The sequence below is a fragment of the Myotis lucifugus genome, unplaced genomic scaffold (genome assembly GCF_000147115.1).
Source record: "Myotis lucifugus unplaced genomic scaffold, Myoluc2.0 scaffold_32, whole genome shotgun sequence".
Classification (NCBI taxonomy): Eukaryota; Metazoa; Chordata; class Mammalia; order Chiroptera; family Vespertilionidae; genus Myotis; species Myotis lucifugus.
Window position 1 is genome coordinate 4,798,962 of NW_005871080.1, and position 17,275 is coordinate 4,816,236.

At 39.9% G+C, this 17,275-nt stretch overlaps 1 protein-coding gene across 2 annotated transcripts in view; it reads left to right on the forward strand.

The window, feature by feature from the left end:
* Positions 1-17,275, forward strand: part of GTDC1 (glycosyltransferase like domain containing 1) — a 292,170-nt gene that overhangs the window by 261,080 nt on the left and 13,815 nt on the right. For both annotated transcript variants that reach the window (XM_023752434.1, XM_023752433.1), the window contains one exon: positions 5,653-5,762. In XM_023752434.1, the coding sequence (XP_023608202.1) occupies positions 5,653-5,762 (110 nt within the window). The remainder of the gene's footprint in view (positions 1-5,652; positions 5,763-17,275) is intronic.

Consider the following 17,275-nt stretch of genomic DNA (forward strand, 5'->3'; position numbering starts at 1 on the left):
GCAACTTGAATGTGTTGGAGTGAGAGGAGAGGGTGGCACAAATTGGTTAAATTTCTAAAATATTAAAATACCACAAATATCAAAGATAAAAATAATGAGAAGCCAGAGTGGATAGTCTTAGTCTTGGTCAGCTGTAAGTAAATGATCATCGTGGGGAGGGCTAGTAGAGTTCAAGAAAGAGAGGCACTGATGGAGGTGGGAAGGGAAGTTGAGAAGTTGGTGGTTAATAAGACTATTGGCTAAAGTCTACTTGAAGCCCCATTTAGAAGCAGAAGCAGCACATGTGGAGGAAAACCAAAATTATTGCTATGTCAGGCATGGAGCGGAGACTGACAAGTTTATGGCCCTAGAAAGGATAGTGGAGAAATAAATGATCATAACAACTAACCCAGGGGGGTAAATAGAAGTCTTATGTTTTTGAGTAAGGAACACATCGCTGATTTTGGAAGTAAAGCAGAACTTCATAATGAGGAGTTAAGATGCAGGTTAGCAGAGTATTATAAAGATAAAGAAGTTAGAAACCATGGCATTGGAGAGATCATAATTCCATATTACTTTTTCATATTCTTATTGTCATCTCTTATCTAATGAGTTTTAACCTCCCATAATGAGAACCTAAGGAATGTTCATACTTGATGGTCTGGAAATTAAACCATGGCCTGTAGGTACCAACTCCTTATATTATTACATGTTGAAAGAAAAAAGTCAAAAGCTGTATAGAAGAAAGAATATGACTTTGGAGTGATAAGACATAATTTCAAATGCAGACTTGAATTCTTCTGTGTGATCTTGGATAAACAAATAATTTATTTGGATGACCCTTGGTTGAGAGGCTTAAGTAATATTAGGATCAGGTGCCTGGCATGGAATCTTGAACATAGTAAGAGACCTATAAATATAATTCATTTTCCTGACATCTTTATTTGTTCAACAGATATTTTAAAGCAGCTACTTTTATGCCCTAGATAATGTATTAGTCAGTATGGGCCACATTGTCTTGCTATAATGAAGACCCCCCCAAAAAAAATCTCAGTTGCTTAAACACAACAAAAGTTTACTTCTCTCACTAACTCAAAGCCTGCTGCATGTTTAGGTAGTTTTATGGGGCACCTCTCCTCTAAGTAGCAATCCAGACCACCTCATTCTCTGAAGCAAACCATCTTAGGTTAAAACAAGACTTCTGTAAGGATCCCTGCAGCAGAGAAAGCTATGCAGAACTGCTCTTAGATGTTTCCAACTAGAAGTGACACACATCAATGGGCTTGCAACCCATTGGTCAGAACTGGTCCTGTGGCCTCCTCTCCTTCAAGGGGATAAATGTGCAATCTGTGTGCTGAAAATGAGAAAAGAACCAGGTTTTGATGAACACAAGTAGTGTCAGCCATTACTTGGCAAGTCACTGGGTGCTTAGTAATGAACAAAACAGACATCATTTATCTTTCCCTCATGGAGCTCTCAATGCAGTGACATGCTGCTAGCAAGGCTACAGCATCTGTACGGAGCCAGGTTTCTACCCAGGCAAGGCAAGGAACTCGATCAAAGAGATTGCATTCAATAAGTGTAAAGTTGTGTGGGAAAATAGGAACGGGGAACCGTTGAGTGTAAGTGACGAGTATGGCGAACTTAGCAATCCTCAATAAATATTTACTCAATGAATGTTAAGTGAGGACTAGGAAGAAATTTAGCTCTAAAAAACTAAATGGGAAAGCAACAGAGAGAGAACAGATATAGGAGAAAAAACACATGGAAACAGTTTATGCTTTTCAAATGTTCTGAATAATATTTGGGAATAAAAGCTGTTCCTGCTATATCTGCTGCTTCCAGTAGCCTGAAATATTTCCATGCTGGTCTCCGCTGCCATAGTCGGGCTGAGGAAGAATGAGTCCCAGCCAGACTGTTTCATTCTTACGACTCAAGAATGTAGGGATTGTGGGGAAGCTTGGACCCTGACTCACCTTCTAGAATATTTTATGATGAATCAGGTTTGCTCAATGGGCAGCTGTCATGTAGAGGGGTCACAGGAAATGAGGAATTATGCTACTGTAAACACTGAAAATGTTAACAGAGCTAAGCACAAATCCTGTGAGTATCATTTTATGGCAGAATGTTAGAGGTGGTTCCTTAAAATATTAAAATGATTTATATTTTTCAAAGTTTGTTAAAAATGATAGAAAGCATGTGAAAAAAAGAAACATGTATAATGCAGTGCTTAGAGATAAACCTTGTTAATATTTTAGTACAGTTCATTCCAAACTTTTTTCTAGGCACATACATTCATCGTATAAAACAGAACATATAACAAATACTATGTCACTGCCCTTTTACTTAACAGCCTTATCATCTCATTGGGTTGTTTAGAGATAGCCACCATGATAAACAATGCTGTTACGAAAGTACTCTGGCTGAATTTCTGTGTACCTCTTTAATTGTTTCATAGGGTAATTTTTCTAAATTGGAATTACTGGGGCAAAAATTATATATATTTTAAGACTTAATTATGTACATTACCGAATTGCCCTCTAAAATATCATTTCAATTTACATTCCTACCAGCAATGGATGAAAGCGGAAGAGTGTTTAGGGAGCCTGTACGTCTCCAGGGAATTGAATATATTGTGAATGTGTGTTTAATCTTGATAGCTATTGACAGACAGGGTCACTCATCTTATGTTTAATGCTTTATACTAAAATCATGAGAGTTTCACATTAGACTTCTTAGAAAGGACATCAAGACAGACACATATTCTGCTGAATGGGTCCATTAGTGTCACGGGTGCTGGCATAAGATCTATGGATGGCCCATTTGGTATCTGGAATGAGTGCCTTTCTGGACAAAAAAATTCTGAGCTCTGCCACTGCCATGTCCATGCCTGGGTGTATGGCTGTGGCTAAATATCTGTGTGCATCTTTAATAATTTTCTAAATATTAGGCAATTTCCCACTTTCTAAAGAGAAAAATTCAGAAAAACTTTCAGCTAAATTGACTATGGGACATAGAAGAAATAGCCGTGTGTCTACTTGTGTTAAGTAATCTACTAATTTATACATAAATAATACTTCAAAGCACAAAGCATGTAGCATATTTTTAGAAGTATTGCTCTTTTACTACCCTTTATAGTCCATCAAGCCGTTTTAGTCCAATACCACCTCCAAAGGCTTCTTGACCTCAGAAAAGTGCCACCTTTTCAGGCAGCGGGCATGTCCCCATCCCCTGTCATCTGGAATTCAGTCTGAGTGGTGTGAGGTGCAAGACTTGTGAAACTGTATGATGCCAGCACTGGAAATCTCCCGAACTATAAACACCCGCTTACTACTCATGGTCTTCTTAACCACTATTATTAAGCAATTTGAATGTTGACATTATCGGTATCACCTCTCCTCCCCCTTTCGCCCGCCTCCACCAATTACTTGTTTTTGACAGCCTCCAACTCTTTTAATTGTTAGGTTATGTCCCCACAAATAATCCCTAACCCAGTGCAGTATCAAATTCCTTTGCTTCCTTTTTCACCACCAGGGATTCACTGCTCATCCAGAATGCTCATCAGTGGACCCTGTTTCCGGTTAATGCAGCATCCCTAAACAGAACTGGGTTCAAAATAATTGAGAGAGTGCCTGGTATTATGAGAAACTTTATAAGAACTTTAGTATAACATGCTTCTTTTTCTCAGGGATAATTTTGGGTAAGAAAAAAATCTCACCTTACATTCGTCCTTATAGTGTAATCAAAAAAGGAGGAGATTCATACAAATCTCTTTTGTGTTCTTATGCAAAGTGACTATTGAATCTGAAAGCTTTTGTCCACCAATAAAAACTATCTTAAAAATACAGTAGGACTATAATGCATTTATCTCTTATAAAAACACTCAAAATATAGATTTATAAAGCCTGCCGCTTTGAAAGCACATTGGAATCTTTTAAGAACTACAGCTTCTCCCAACCCCAAACCACATCTACATTTACTTTAATATAAAACAAACAAACAAAACACCAGCAGGAAATATTTAGAATAGATACTCTCTCGGGGATCCATAGCCAAAATTTTTGGAACTCAAAATAAAAAATTTAGAGAAATTGAATGGCTAACTGTCCCTATAGTGTTACTCCCTCTTTAAGATATATTATGTTGTATTGTTTCCATTCTTTTCATCTAAGTATTTCCAAAAGAATCAAACTAAAAGAACACATTACAGATTAAGTGGCAGCTATTTGATTGATATGGGTGGAGGCAGCAAGTGGTGTACTCTTTGCTCTCAAACTGTTTGGGGTCTTTTTGTTGCCTACAGCAGTAGTGTGTGTATATGAGAACTATCCCAAAACTTCCCCGTGGTACATGTATGTAACCCGCATCATCTTAAAAAGACAAGAGCACTTTGCCACTGCATTCTTTATTATATGCAGTAAGTCAAACTGAGCAATATAGAGCTTAAAATAACTTGTTACTGAATTCTAATCCTGTAAGAATTTACAATTGCATGAGATTAGAAATGCCATTTTTAAATGTTATTCAGAAGATGCATTTGTTTTAATTCTTGATACTGAAAATATTGACTGAATTGTGAATTAACATATTTAGGTTTGCAGATGTCATTTTTCATGAGATTTCTTAAATGATGTAATTTTCATATTTTATATCTCAGTTTTATCAATTTACAGATTTATTTTTACATAATTAGTTGGTAAATGAGAAATTCAATTGCTGATATATAACTACTTCTCTGTGATATGGAAAATAAATTAAAATTCTGAATTATAAATAAAAGAACAAATATTTTGAAGACATCTGGTCCACATCTGTGTGAAATAAGATAATTTAAAACAGTGTAATTAAATGCAACAAATACTAGAATATTCACACCTTAGAATGTAAAAAATAACTCACTCCACTTTAATATGATTTCTTGAATTGGTGAATTTTTTTTAATTTTAGTGTCCTTTAGCCTCTCATTCTGTCAGTACAAAGAAGACTGACAAGCTAAACAAACAAAAATAATCCATGTTTTTTAAAGCCTGTATGAAATGAAAGAATTATATGTCAGCTCACCTCCACTCCTAAGTTAATATCAGTGGACTTAGACTCAGGCCAACCCCTTTGATGTATTTATAATTCTCCATTCAGTTATTTGAAATAGAGATTGGTGAGAGAGTCTGTAGTCTCACGTCCTATATTGTGTGTTCCTTGTGGGCACCAAGGGCTCAGTGACTGTGAGGGGACGCTATTCACACTCATGTAAATGGCAAGCATCTTCGGTACATCCTCATGATCAGCAGAGCCATCCTTTGAAGACTGGTCTTTTCTTCCGTTAAAACCTGTGTTAAGTGAGAAATTAACCACTTCAGGGGAAAGGAAACTACACTAGCCTTTCTATAATCTAACCAAAAAAAAATGTGAAAAACTTGATAAACTTTTCCTTTAATAAAAGGATGCAGACCCTTAAGATTCAATAGGACTGGGTGTTAATACATGGCAAATAATATTTATGAAAAAATTCAGTGTTGATGCGACACTATAAGGTGATGGGGGAAATCTCTGCTTGGACACCAGAGGCTCTCCTAACAATGGACCATGAAAGGAACTGATACTGTGAGAAGTGAAAATGCTTTTCCTAACGCAGACCCTACGGTATCACAAGTTATATTTTGTGTTTATTTCCAGGGAGCACGATAAAGATCCCGAGAGTTTTTTTAAGGTATTAATGCACCTTAAGGACTTAGGACTCAATTTCCACGTATCCGTCCTTGGAGAAACCTTCACAGATGTTCCAGGTATCTATTTTGAATTTTCTCGTGTGTATTTTTATAGATGGCATAAGCGCTACAGATTACATATTAACTTCCATGTTTCCCTTTGTTAGAATAATCAAGATGAGCACTGTTAACCAAAAGATTATACAATGGCATTAAAGTGGGATTCAATTAAAAAAAATACTTAAGTAAGCATTCTTTGACTTAAGTCGAGAACGTGAAGTCATCTCTTTTATCAGATATAGTTTATACAATGCAGCTAGATGTAAGTACAATATATTGCTTTAGGCATCTTCACACTTAAGGAAAGTGGAAATTTGTAATTGGATATACAACCTCTCACCTCTGGGATCATTGGCTTGAATCCTACTCACGTGGTGATGGCTGAAATGCATTACCATCTGTTAGGTGGCCTATGTAAAGCATTTTGGCATCAAACGTGTAATGTAGAGTAGGCCACAGCCCATATTATTGTTGTCATTGGTCCATACGTATTTATTGAACTTGAGAAAATTAGCAAAAAATCCTAAGCACTTAAGTATTTGTGTTTTTTAAGCTTTGGATGTTCAGCATTTTTTAACTCCAAATACACAGATAACTAAAGTTCAGAAATGACCTTTACCATGGAGCATTATAACTCTTAAAGACCACTTAAGGTTTACTCTCACTTAGTATTACTTCTCGATTCTGGTTCAATGCTAAGAACTACACCCAGCCTGTACCTCCCTAGCCTCATCTGATATGGCTCATCTTATGCCCTCTGGGCTTGTGGAGACCAGTCTTTCTTCTGTTCCTCTAAGGCCCCTGGCTTCCTTAGACCTTTGGGCATTTGCCTGTTTGTTTCTATTTTATCCTTTTGCTCTTAGCTCAGGGGAATTTTCTTTTAATATGAAGCTTTATCATGGTCTCATGGAACCTATACTTCTACTTCATGGTGCTTACCTCAGTTTCTAATTTTACAATTATGTGTAAATGTTTATCTCACCCCCCCAACCCCCCCCACACACACACACACACACACACTATGTAGGTGCTTCAAGGTCCAGGATTATGTCTATCTTGTTCTTTGCTATACTCCAAACCAAGTGCAGTATCTGGCACAGCTCTGGAACTCAATGAATATTTGTTGGGTAAATGCATAAAAATAATGTAAACTTCCTGCCCTCAAGCAATTATTTTTGTTGAAGAAGGAACACTTTGTGCATAGCACAAGAAACAGAGAGTTAAATGCAAAATTATATAATTACTAGAGGTCTGATGCACAAAATTTATGCAAGAGTAGGCCTTCCTTCCCCCAGCTGCAAGCACTGGCTTCCCCCTGGCACTGGGTCCTGGGCTTCCCTTGCAGCCCCAGCTTTGTCTGGAAGGTTATCCGGAAGGACATCTGGTCTAATTAGCATATTATGCTTTTATTATTATAGATATGTTAGTACTGACATATGTGGTTTAGAATGAGTTGTTAATTGAATAGCCAAAGGATTAGGATATTTCAAAAGTGGAAACAACCTAGGCAAAGTATATAGGAGCAAGCATTTTACATACTGTATGAGAGAATAATTTTAGTGATTAGTGCTATGAGGTCACTAATCTAAGTAGAATAGGAGATTCAGCACACAGACCTAAATAAGTAAGTATTATGCTAAGCGAAATAAGCCAGTCAGAGAAAGACAAGTATCACATCATCACACTCATATGGAATCTAATGAACAAAATAAACTGATGGACAAAATAGATCCAGAGACATAGAAGCATAGAACAGACTGCAGAATCTCAGAGGGAAGGTGGGGGTAGCTGAGTAGGAAAGATCAACCAAGGAACTTGTATGCATATATGCATAATCCGTGGACACAGACAATAGGGTGATGAAGGCCTGGGGTAGGAGGCAGGCTGAAAGAGATCAATGGGGTTGGGGGGGGAGATAGGGGGCATATAATACTTTCAACAGTAAAGATTTATATAAGACATCAGAAAATTTATATATAAGTAATGTGTACCTTACATAGGTAGGGTAGGGCCTATGTAGGGAGGATCTTAATAACCCAAGTAGATTAGGTAAAGGTGAAAAATAAGGAGCCTAGATCTTGAACAGGGAAGAAGTATGATGGAACTTGTGTCTTAGGAAAGTCTGTCTTGCAGTGCCATTCAGGCAGAATCGCAGTAAGACTCACCAGTAGTCATCCACGTGTGACTCTGTGAGGTAGTGGCTGATAGATTAGTGAGCCCACTGTGTGAGAGAGACGCTCAAGGAGAACACAGAAAATAATTTGGTTGATGCGTGGCTGTAAAGAAAGAAGGAAAAAACAATCAGCCCATTTGCAGCACGGCTGAGTTCAGTTTTCCTTGTGTCAGTTGATGAGTTAGGTAGCTGGAGGATGTCCCTTTGCTGAAGTCTCCTGGGCCAGTTCTATGGAGAGTTTGTAGGCCCCTACCACAAACAAGACTAGGATTTTACTCAAAGGGCTGTGTTCTTGGCCTCACTGTCTCCCCTTGTACATTAGCATTGAGTTATTTAGAGCAGCACGAAGGATTGAAAGTGAGGTGGGGAGCAGTGAAGGGCCCAAGTACTGAGTGCTTAGCAGTTACAGGCTGATCTTATTCCTCACCTCAGCTTCATTCCAACATGTTTTCACTGAGCACCGTGGAAGGGGGATCCATGGTGAGCAGGACAGAGTCTCCACCCTCAGAGACCTCAGCCTTGGGGAGACACACATGTAACTAATAGGTTCCGAGGATGCTGTGAACTAATTAAAGAAGGCTGGGGCAGCCCACAGACAGGGGCATCATACTGTCTATGTGCTTGCTTCTGTTCTTCCTAGTCTCACGGGGCTCCTTTCGGCCTTAGCCTCTGGTCCATCTCTGGCATTTCAAATATAAATGGACTCGCTTTGTGGCTACAGCACTTCACCTTGCCCCATAGGAGGAGCCTGACTTGTGTGGATGAATGAGCCTGATGGCTTTCCAGGTTGTGCTCCTAGAAGGCCACCTCGCCCGGCTTCACTCCAGACGTGTCCTAACAGGCCACCCTGTGTAACGTCAGCCATTCTTGTCACCATTCTGGTTTATTTAATGAGCCCTGTATTCCCGGCATTGTTCTAAGCCTCATTCTAAGCATCGTTCTCCATTTTTTTTTCTCAGGTGGGGAAACTGAGGCTTAAAGAAATTAAGTAGGATCACACAACTAGGTAGTACTTTCACCACTACTTTCTGCTACCCTTCCATGTTCTTGTTTTCTGACCCTAAATTTTCCGCAAGTGTCAACATTCCTTTTCCTCAAGTCACCATCCAGCACCCCACAGAAAGGGCTGCCTGGCAGGCATGCACTTCCTTGCCTGGTGCCTCATCAGCTTGTCTAAAAGGCATATCATACAACCAGTTTCCATACTGTTTAACGTCAGCCAGAAGAATGACTTTCAATGTTGTCAACATTGGTAAGGAAGTGGTTTTCTTGTAAAAAGTTGCAATCATGATTATTATGCTATTAATTGTTCTATTTATTGACAGTTTCTTACTTGGCCTTTGCCAGTTTAGTTTTGTGTAATGCTCATGACAGCCCCATTGGAGGAGGTGTTATTGCCCCTCTGTTAGGTAGAGAAACGGAGACTCCGAAGGTGGTCACATTAATTGCATAGCCTGTGAGTCAGACTTTTCTCTTTCACATACAAGCACACATGTATTGAAAAACCAAGAATATATATGACTGTAAGAGCATTAATTACTTTTTTCTTGAGATATGATTTACGTATAACATCATATATGTTTAATATGTACACAGTGTTTAATTTGATATATCGCAATATGAATGATTACCACCATAGCTTTAGCTCAGACCTCTATCATGTCAGTTCTGTTTTGTGGTGAGAACATTAAAGATCTAGTCTTTTAGAAATTTTTCAATATTTAATACAGTATTGTTGACCATAATCACCATTAGATCTCAAGAATGTAGTCTTCAAGTTGCGAGTTCGTACATTAATGACTCTTTATCCAACTTCCTTCCTCTTCACTCTCCGCAGAGCTCTTAGGGAGAGCTAGCGCATGTCTGAGTGGTGCCATCAGTGCCAGTGAGTTGTTCTGCCCTTTGTGATGAAACAAACAATCTCCATTAATTTTTTTTTTTGGAAAATGGTAAAATTATAATAGAGCAACTTTGTAGAGTCTCCATACAGTTGATTATTTTCAAGTATGCCTTAAGAATTTTTAAATTATGTCGTAAGGTCTTTATAATCCTTTTTCTGAAAAATGAGATCGATTCAAAATATTGATTTGAGTTTATAGCTCTTTGGTGTCATTGTTTCTTTTGACAAAAGAGGAGAGAGATCTAGGACAGTGACGGCTCCAAGTTCTCACAGCTGGGCCGTGTGTGGGACTGGCAGCAGGGGATGGTAAGGTTAGGAGAGAAACTGGAGTTGGTTTCCTCATCCCAACTCATTCCTGTATGTGTTCAATAAATGCTGTTTTAAATATCGACTTTGTGCCAAGCACTGAACTAGACATTTAGGATGAAATGGTGAAGAAAGCTCCCATGTTGTAGTCCCACTCCGTGCTTCATTCAACTCTTACTAGAATGTTCTTTTAAAACATTAGAACTGACATTTCTTGAACACTTAACATATGGTAAGTACTGTACTGCCCTTTATGCATTGTGTTATTTACTCTTTGCAACAGTCCTGTGAAGTAGGCACTATTGCGATCACCATTTTACAGCTGAAGAAAAGAAGGCTTAGGGAGGTTAAGTCACTTGTCTAAAGTCGCCCATGCACCCAGTTACGAAGGCACAATTCAAACCTCGTCGGTCTGCCTCCAGTTCCATTGTTTTACAAGTAAGAAAGGAAGTGATAAAGGTGGGAAATTCCTGGCCTGGAATGTGAAATCATTTCCAATCAAAAGTTAAAAAATAAACCCACAAAACTTCAATTCATTTACTAAACATCTTCCTTTTTAGATGTTCAAGTGAGCGTTCTCTCTCTCTCTCTCTCTCTCTCTCTCTCTCCCCCTCTCTCTTTCTCTTTTCTGCCTGGAATCATCAAAAGAAAGGTGTTAATAATAGTATGAAGTGGAAAGTTATTCCAAATAATACTTGGCATATATTTATTGTTCAATAAATATTTTTAAAATGAATGAAAAAAGGAGATTTGGTTAATAGAATAATATAATTTGCATACCATATCAGGTATGAAGAAACCCTTACATTGAAACAATTTTCAAATACTAGACGGTTAATGAATGAAAATAAAGAACCCTAAGACTCAAGGAAGTTCTAATTGGTCTTATATTACATTTCCTGCTTTAATACAGGTGACTTTGATTTAACATAAATCTATTTTTCAATCTTTTTATCAGCTGTCAGGTCTTACATCTGTCAGAATAAGTTGAATTATGCTAAGCTAACATATAACGTTAAAGTCTCAGTGACTTAAAACACACAAGATTTATTTCCTATTCATGCTAAATGTTTATCGCAGGTGGGCAGTAGTATTCTCCTGTTACAGTCACTCAGGGACCCAGGCCTTCAGAGAGGCCCCTCCTCAGACATTGCCAGCTACCCTGCCAGGTGGAAGAGAAAGCTCGGAGGTTCTCCTGTGATGGATTCAGTGCTCTGGCCTCAAAGTAACATAGGGCTCCACTCAGCTCATTGGTCAGAACTTGTTGCAAGGCACTGCCCAACCATTAGGGGGGCCAGAAAATTCAGTCCTGCTTTGAGCCCCAAATTGGGAGAGTATAACTATTTGATCAGTTGCACTATTGACAACAATAGCTCTTTAATATGCATCATGATCTGTGGCTCATTAGAGAGAAAAACAAGCTCATCGGAGAAGTCTACCTTAGTCTGCAGGAGTCTATCCTGGTTGAGTAAAGAGCTCTTAATACATAATAATACGTGGTCCGCAGTCTTCTTGCTGGAGACAACCCCGCTGGTGTCTGAAGATACTTCTAGCAACCCAGTCCCATTAGGCAGAGCAGATGTGAAGTCCAGCGGGTCTCTGTGGGAACGGAATCAATTATCACTTCCTGGTGGCGTGGCATTTTGGACAGTTTGTGGTGTCAATCAGGAGTGGTTTTGCCCTCCACCCCAGGGGACATTCGACAACATCCAGAGATGTTTTCGTTGTTACCACTGCTGGGGAGAGGATGTTACTGGCATCTAGTGGGTAGAGGCCAGGGATGTTGCTACACATCCTACAACGCACAAGAAGGGCCCCCACAACAAAGAATGATCAGACCTAACACGTCAGTGGTGCCAAGGTTGAGAAACTTTGATTTACAGGAATTGAAGTCAGAAGACCAGGTTTGGAAGTGGGTCCTGTATCCCTCAAGGTCAACCTCAGTCGATCCATCTGTGCAATGCAGAGGAGGAGGTAGAAAGAGAGAGAATAATAAAACCACCTGCCCTGTCCACCTCAGTGAGTTGGTGAGGATTTCTGCACAATTAGATAATTTGGGGGAAAGTGCTTTCTGAAGTACTAGCATGCAGATTTTACTGTGAGACTCATGTTCTTCCCTCACAGTTTGCATATGGACTGAGTCTTTAACGCATCTTGGATCCGAAGAAGACTTAAGGACACTAAACCTTAAAAGTTCATTCTCGCCATTACTTTAAATCCAGAAAATGGAAAGGTCATTCTGCTCCAAGGAGCATCCCTCCGACTCCACGCTCCAAATGAGCCAAAGCCAAGAAGCTCCTCAATGCAAATATTTTCCTTTGGGCCAGTTCTCACGACAAGGTCACATTGTTAGCCCTTGAGATGGTTAAAAAAAAAAAAAAAAAGCAAATGCTTAAGATATCAAATCAATGGAATGTGTTTGTATACTTAATAATTTCCCACAAATGATCATTCTAAACAAAATATTTTTTTCTGTGAAGAGCCAAAACCTTACATCAGGGTTCTTCTTTCCTCCTGGGGACACGATGGGAGGAGCTTCAGCCTCAGGCATGAAGGCTGGGGCGGAAAGGTTGCGGAAAGTAAAAGCCTGGACTCAGTTCTGGCAGACAGAAGTCCTTCTGGTTCACCTTTAATGTGAGGTTAAGAACAGTATGTGGAAGGCTTCTGGTTAGTATCTGGCATGACAGTGGTTATTACTGTGAACTTGGCATAGTCCTGATCCTTAGCTCTGGAGTCAAATGGTGGGTAATTATATAACGTTTTGCTCCCTCCCATCTCCCTTTTCACTCAGCTCCCAGCTACAGTCTCAGTTTCAGCAGAGCAACCGCACTGAGAGGGACGTAATAGGAAGGTCCTAGGAACCCAAATAACTTACAAAGATACAAAATTTTGCTACAAGGGGAGCCCAGCAGAAGGAAAGCTATTAATATGTTGGTCAATGTTGAATTGTAAGATGAAATAAATGTGCCAGTAAAATTGAATAAACTTATTCACTTTTTAAACCATACCATTCCCCAAACCAATTTGTTTTTCTTTAATTTTCTTTCTTTCCTGCCCCCCTGCTATCTACTCATCCCCCTGACAGAAGTATTTAGAATTCCTATTGTGGTCCTGTCTGGGAAGTAAAAAAAAAAGAGAAGTTTTTATAATTACATTTCATTATATCATAACCTTATTGATGTGGTAACATTTTCAAATAATTTTGAATACTTTATTTCATAACCCTTACAGCAATCTGGTGACTAGATAAATATTAATATCCACAATTTACAGCTAAAGAAATGATTTATATTGGCTCCATTAAATAGCCTGGATCTGAGACATATGCTCAGTAGACAAAGCCACCTTCACATTTTTCTTAGAAATAGGCATGTGGTCACTTTCCCAAGAATATGATGGGGGAAGTCAGTTTCCCAAGAATCTGATTAAAAACCGAAGTCTTCTGTCTCCCAGTCTTTTGGTGGAGAAAATAAAAATATAATGGGAAAGTAAGGAAGATTCAAATAAATGTAGATATATATGTTCCTGACAGGGAAAAATAAACACTGTGATGGAAATGACGATATCGCAAGATAATTTATGAGTTTAACAAGAGTCCAGTTAAGATGCCAGAATATTAACTTTATATATTTGCACACAGTAGTTCCAAATAAATAAACAAATGGGCAGAGGATCAAAGAAATCAGTTTACAAAGGAATAATGAAGAAAAACCCTCCCTACCAGATTCAGAACGTGTGTGAAGTGGTAACTTTAAAAGGGTACTTTACCGATTCAAAAACATGAAAGCAGAAAAATGAGCGAAAATAGGGAATCCAGAAATAAACCCAAATTGTATAGAAATTTAATATCCAACAAACTTAGGGTGACAAAATTTAACACACTTATTTCATATCTAAAATATAATATATTTTTTTTTAGTGAAAACAAGAACTTGAGTAAAATGAATAACTTCTTAAGTTAAATACCTTGCCCCAAATCACACATGCATAGAGATGATTCTACCTGAAGAAATAAATACCATATCAAATTCTGGGGTGGGAGGGGGAAATCTTTAATATGTCTAGTAATTAAATAAGTGTACATACAGAGAATTTATGGAGGAGCAGTTGCATTGTCTAAAGCAATAAGAGGAGAGGCATAGCCAAACTAAGACAGGCCAACCTATGGGGAAACGTGTGTGTGGTGGTGGCAATGGAAATCATTACTCCTGAGCCGTATGGGTTACTATACCTTCTCTTTGACTCAGTAATTTTACATCAGAGAATGGACCCCATGGCAATAATCCCGGTGACTCGTGGTTTTAAGGTCCCAGTCGTTGGCCTTATCTCCTGGGACCTTGAATCTTACAACGGCTAGAGGTTGGGCTCCAGGCCTTTGGACACTGACATTCAATCCCCCTACTGCTGTTAGCAGTCTTCTCTCTAAAGCCAGACCACCCAAGAAGAGAATCCAGCAGTATGACTGCTAATGTGTCTCAGGGATTTCTGCAGGATGAACTTACATTTCCTTTGTAGCAAATGAGGTTCTCCGAACCCCACCCCAACCTCATCCCTCATGAATCCCAGTTTTCTCTGCCATTTTCTGAATATGTCTGTGCATTTACCTGTCTTCTATTCTTTGTGGTTTAAATTCTTCTGTCCCTCTTCACATAGCCACAGGCGTACCCTTTCTCCTTCTGGCAAAATCCCAACTCCAGCTGTGCTTGTCCGGTCCCTGCCTCTCCCTTTCCTTCCTCGTTGCTCCCAGCACCCAGATTCCTTCCTCCGTTGAGAAGCATATATCACTCTGCACTGTGGCCAGCTGTCACTTGGCTGCCATAAGGGACTCTGGTGTAACTGAACGGTGTAACTGACTCTGAGCTTGTGGGTGAAGAGAACAGCTTCTGAAACAGGCACAACACAGGGCAGGAGTCAGCCAGATTCCCAGGGAGCGGGACAAGCTGTCCTGGTCCGGATACCCTGACAAGGGCGATGTGCCCACTCAATTCTGAGAAGCTCTCTTTCCCTTTCTCAGGAAAGATTTATAACTCCCTTCACCCCCAAGTGCTCAGGAGACCCACCCGACATAGTCACTGGCAAGCACCGACTCCCATGGCTCAGTGTGTCCTGGGAGAATTGCTCTTTTTCCCGCGATCACTCCCAGACGGGCCATCCCCTGGCAGGACTACACTGTGGGCCTGCTTGAGGCTCCTCCCGCAGCTTCTGTAAGTGTGATATTTATCTTTTATACTGAAACCGAAAAATTCGGAGCAACTCTCAAGGCAAGCTCATTTCTCCATCCTACCGGGAGAAGACCATGAAGATAATATGTTCTGGAATACAACTCCCCAAACATCTCTCAAGAAATTGTTCTCAGAAGTTATAACGATGAGAACATTACGGAGGAAAAATGCTCTTTCATTTTCATAAACTGTCCTGGAAGTTTATGGGAAATGTGCACTTGGGAATGACACAGGGAAACAGATAAATTAATTAAATAATGAATGAGGAAAAGGTCAAGACATTGATAAACCAATAGGAAATTAGAAACAGGCCCTAATTTTAAAAGCCCGTAAATGTATCTCTGACCACAGGTTGATAGATAGGAGGCCTTAGACTGTGGCTGCTCTACATTGCTTTGGTATTTTATCTTTTTAATTCCATTAGTTGTGTGTGGACAGGATTTGGTGTGTGGTGTGGCCAAAGTGATATTTGCCCCGATCAGGGGCCATGGGGAAAGGCCTGCCTATTGTACAGAGATTCCCGTTTCCTGCAATGCCTATCAGAAGAGCAGTCTGACAGAAAGCAGACAACAGGGGTGAAGATCTGACTCCAACTGGCAAACTTTTCCAGCCAGTCTCCCCGCCTTCCCCCTCAGTTACACTTGTGACGTGGAAACCCACCCGTGATACATGGCGATGGCATGAACACCATCGGGGTTTGGAAGGCTTGGGGTCTGGATCCACCTCCGCCCTGGTGAGCCAGGTCGCCTCTTTCAGCCTCGGCGCACTCATTCCTAAGATAAAGTCATCCAACAGAGGCTAGAACTAGACAGGACCTGCCCAGGTTAGGGTTCTTTTAAAATTCGGTGCACACTCCCATCCCCAAAAGGGATTTCACAGTGACACTTTCTGAAATTGGGTTGTGAACGCAGGAAGTATAATAACCACGCTTTTTCAAACCTATTTTATGCCTCACCATTCTGGTATCTATCTGTACTGCCAATCCCAACACACACACACACACACACACACACCTCAGGCCGTTGACAACCATTCATCTAGGCCAGTCACATCTTCCAGCCACCCTCGGGCACTGACTGAAGTGCCCACTCTTCCATCCTGTAAGTCTTTGCTACCTTAAACTTCCTCCGCATCTCACCTCCTGCTCTCCTGCCGTTATCAAATGAAGTACGCCTCCCTGGTCTGGATGTCTCAGTGTGGTTTGAACTGCCTTCCTAGCCAAGGACCGTGGGCTGTGGCAGAGGTCACTCAGGGTTCCCTGAAGTTAGCTCATGTGTCACTACCCAGAGCCCCTCTCTCCTCCTCTACCCTCCAGGGCTCAGCCCATCTTCTAAGCTTCTTATCAACCACTTTCCCTGACACCTAAAGCAGAGATGCCGCCTCCCTTCTTTGATTGTTCCTGGGATTTTGTTTCTACTCAGTTAGGTATTTGCCATACATCTAACAGTTAGAAGGTTCTTGAGGATGGCAGCTCTACCTTATAAGGCTTGTAGGACCCAGAGATCCTAACGCAGAGTGTTTTCAAACTTGCAGTCCTGATCCACACCGAGACACATATTACCATTGTCACCTCATACACCCGTGTACGCAGGCATATCTATAACTGAGACAAAGCATTCATAATGTGTTACGTATTCTTATTTACATTTGATGCTTTCTGATGTCTTTTTCCCCGTTCAATTTCGTTTCTTTTAATACTGGTCTAAATTGGTTTCACAGCTTTTAGTCATAGTTGTAAACAACACCGTAATAGAGCACATGGCACACAGTAGGTGTACTATTATATATGTTTAATTAAATTGACTGGCCTTTTGCCAAAATGGTGATAGAAATATTACTGATCTGTGAATATATTCAGGCAGTTTTGATATGTTATGTTCATTTAGATTTTGATTTCACAAAAAAATATCTTACATTCTCAAAGTGATGC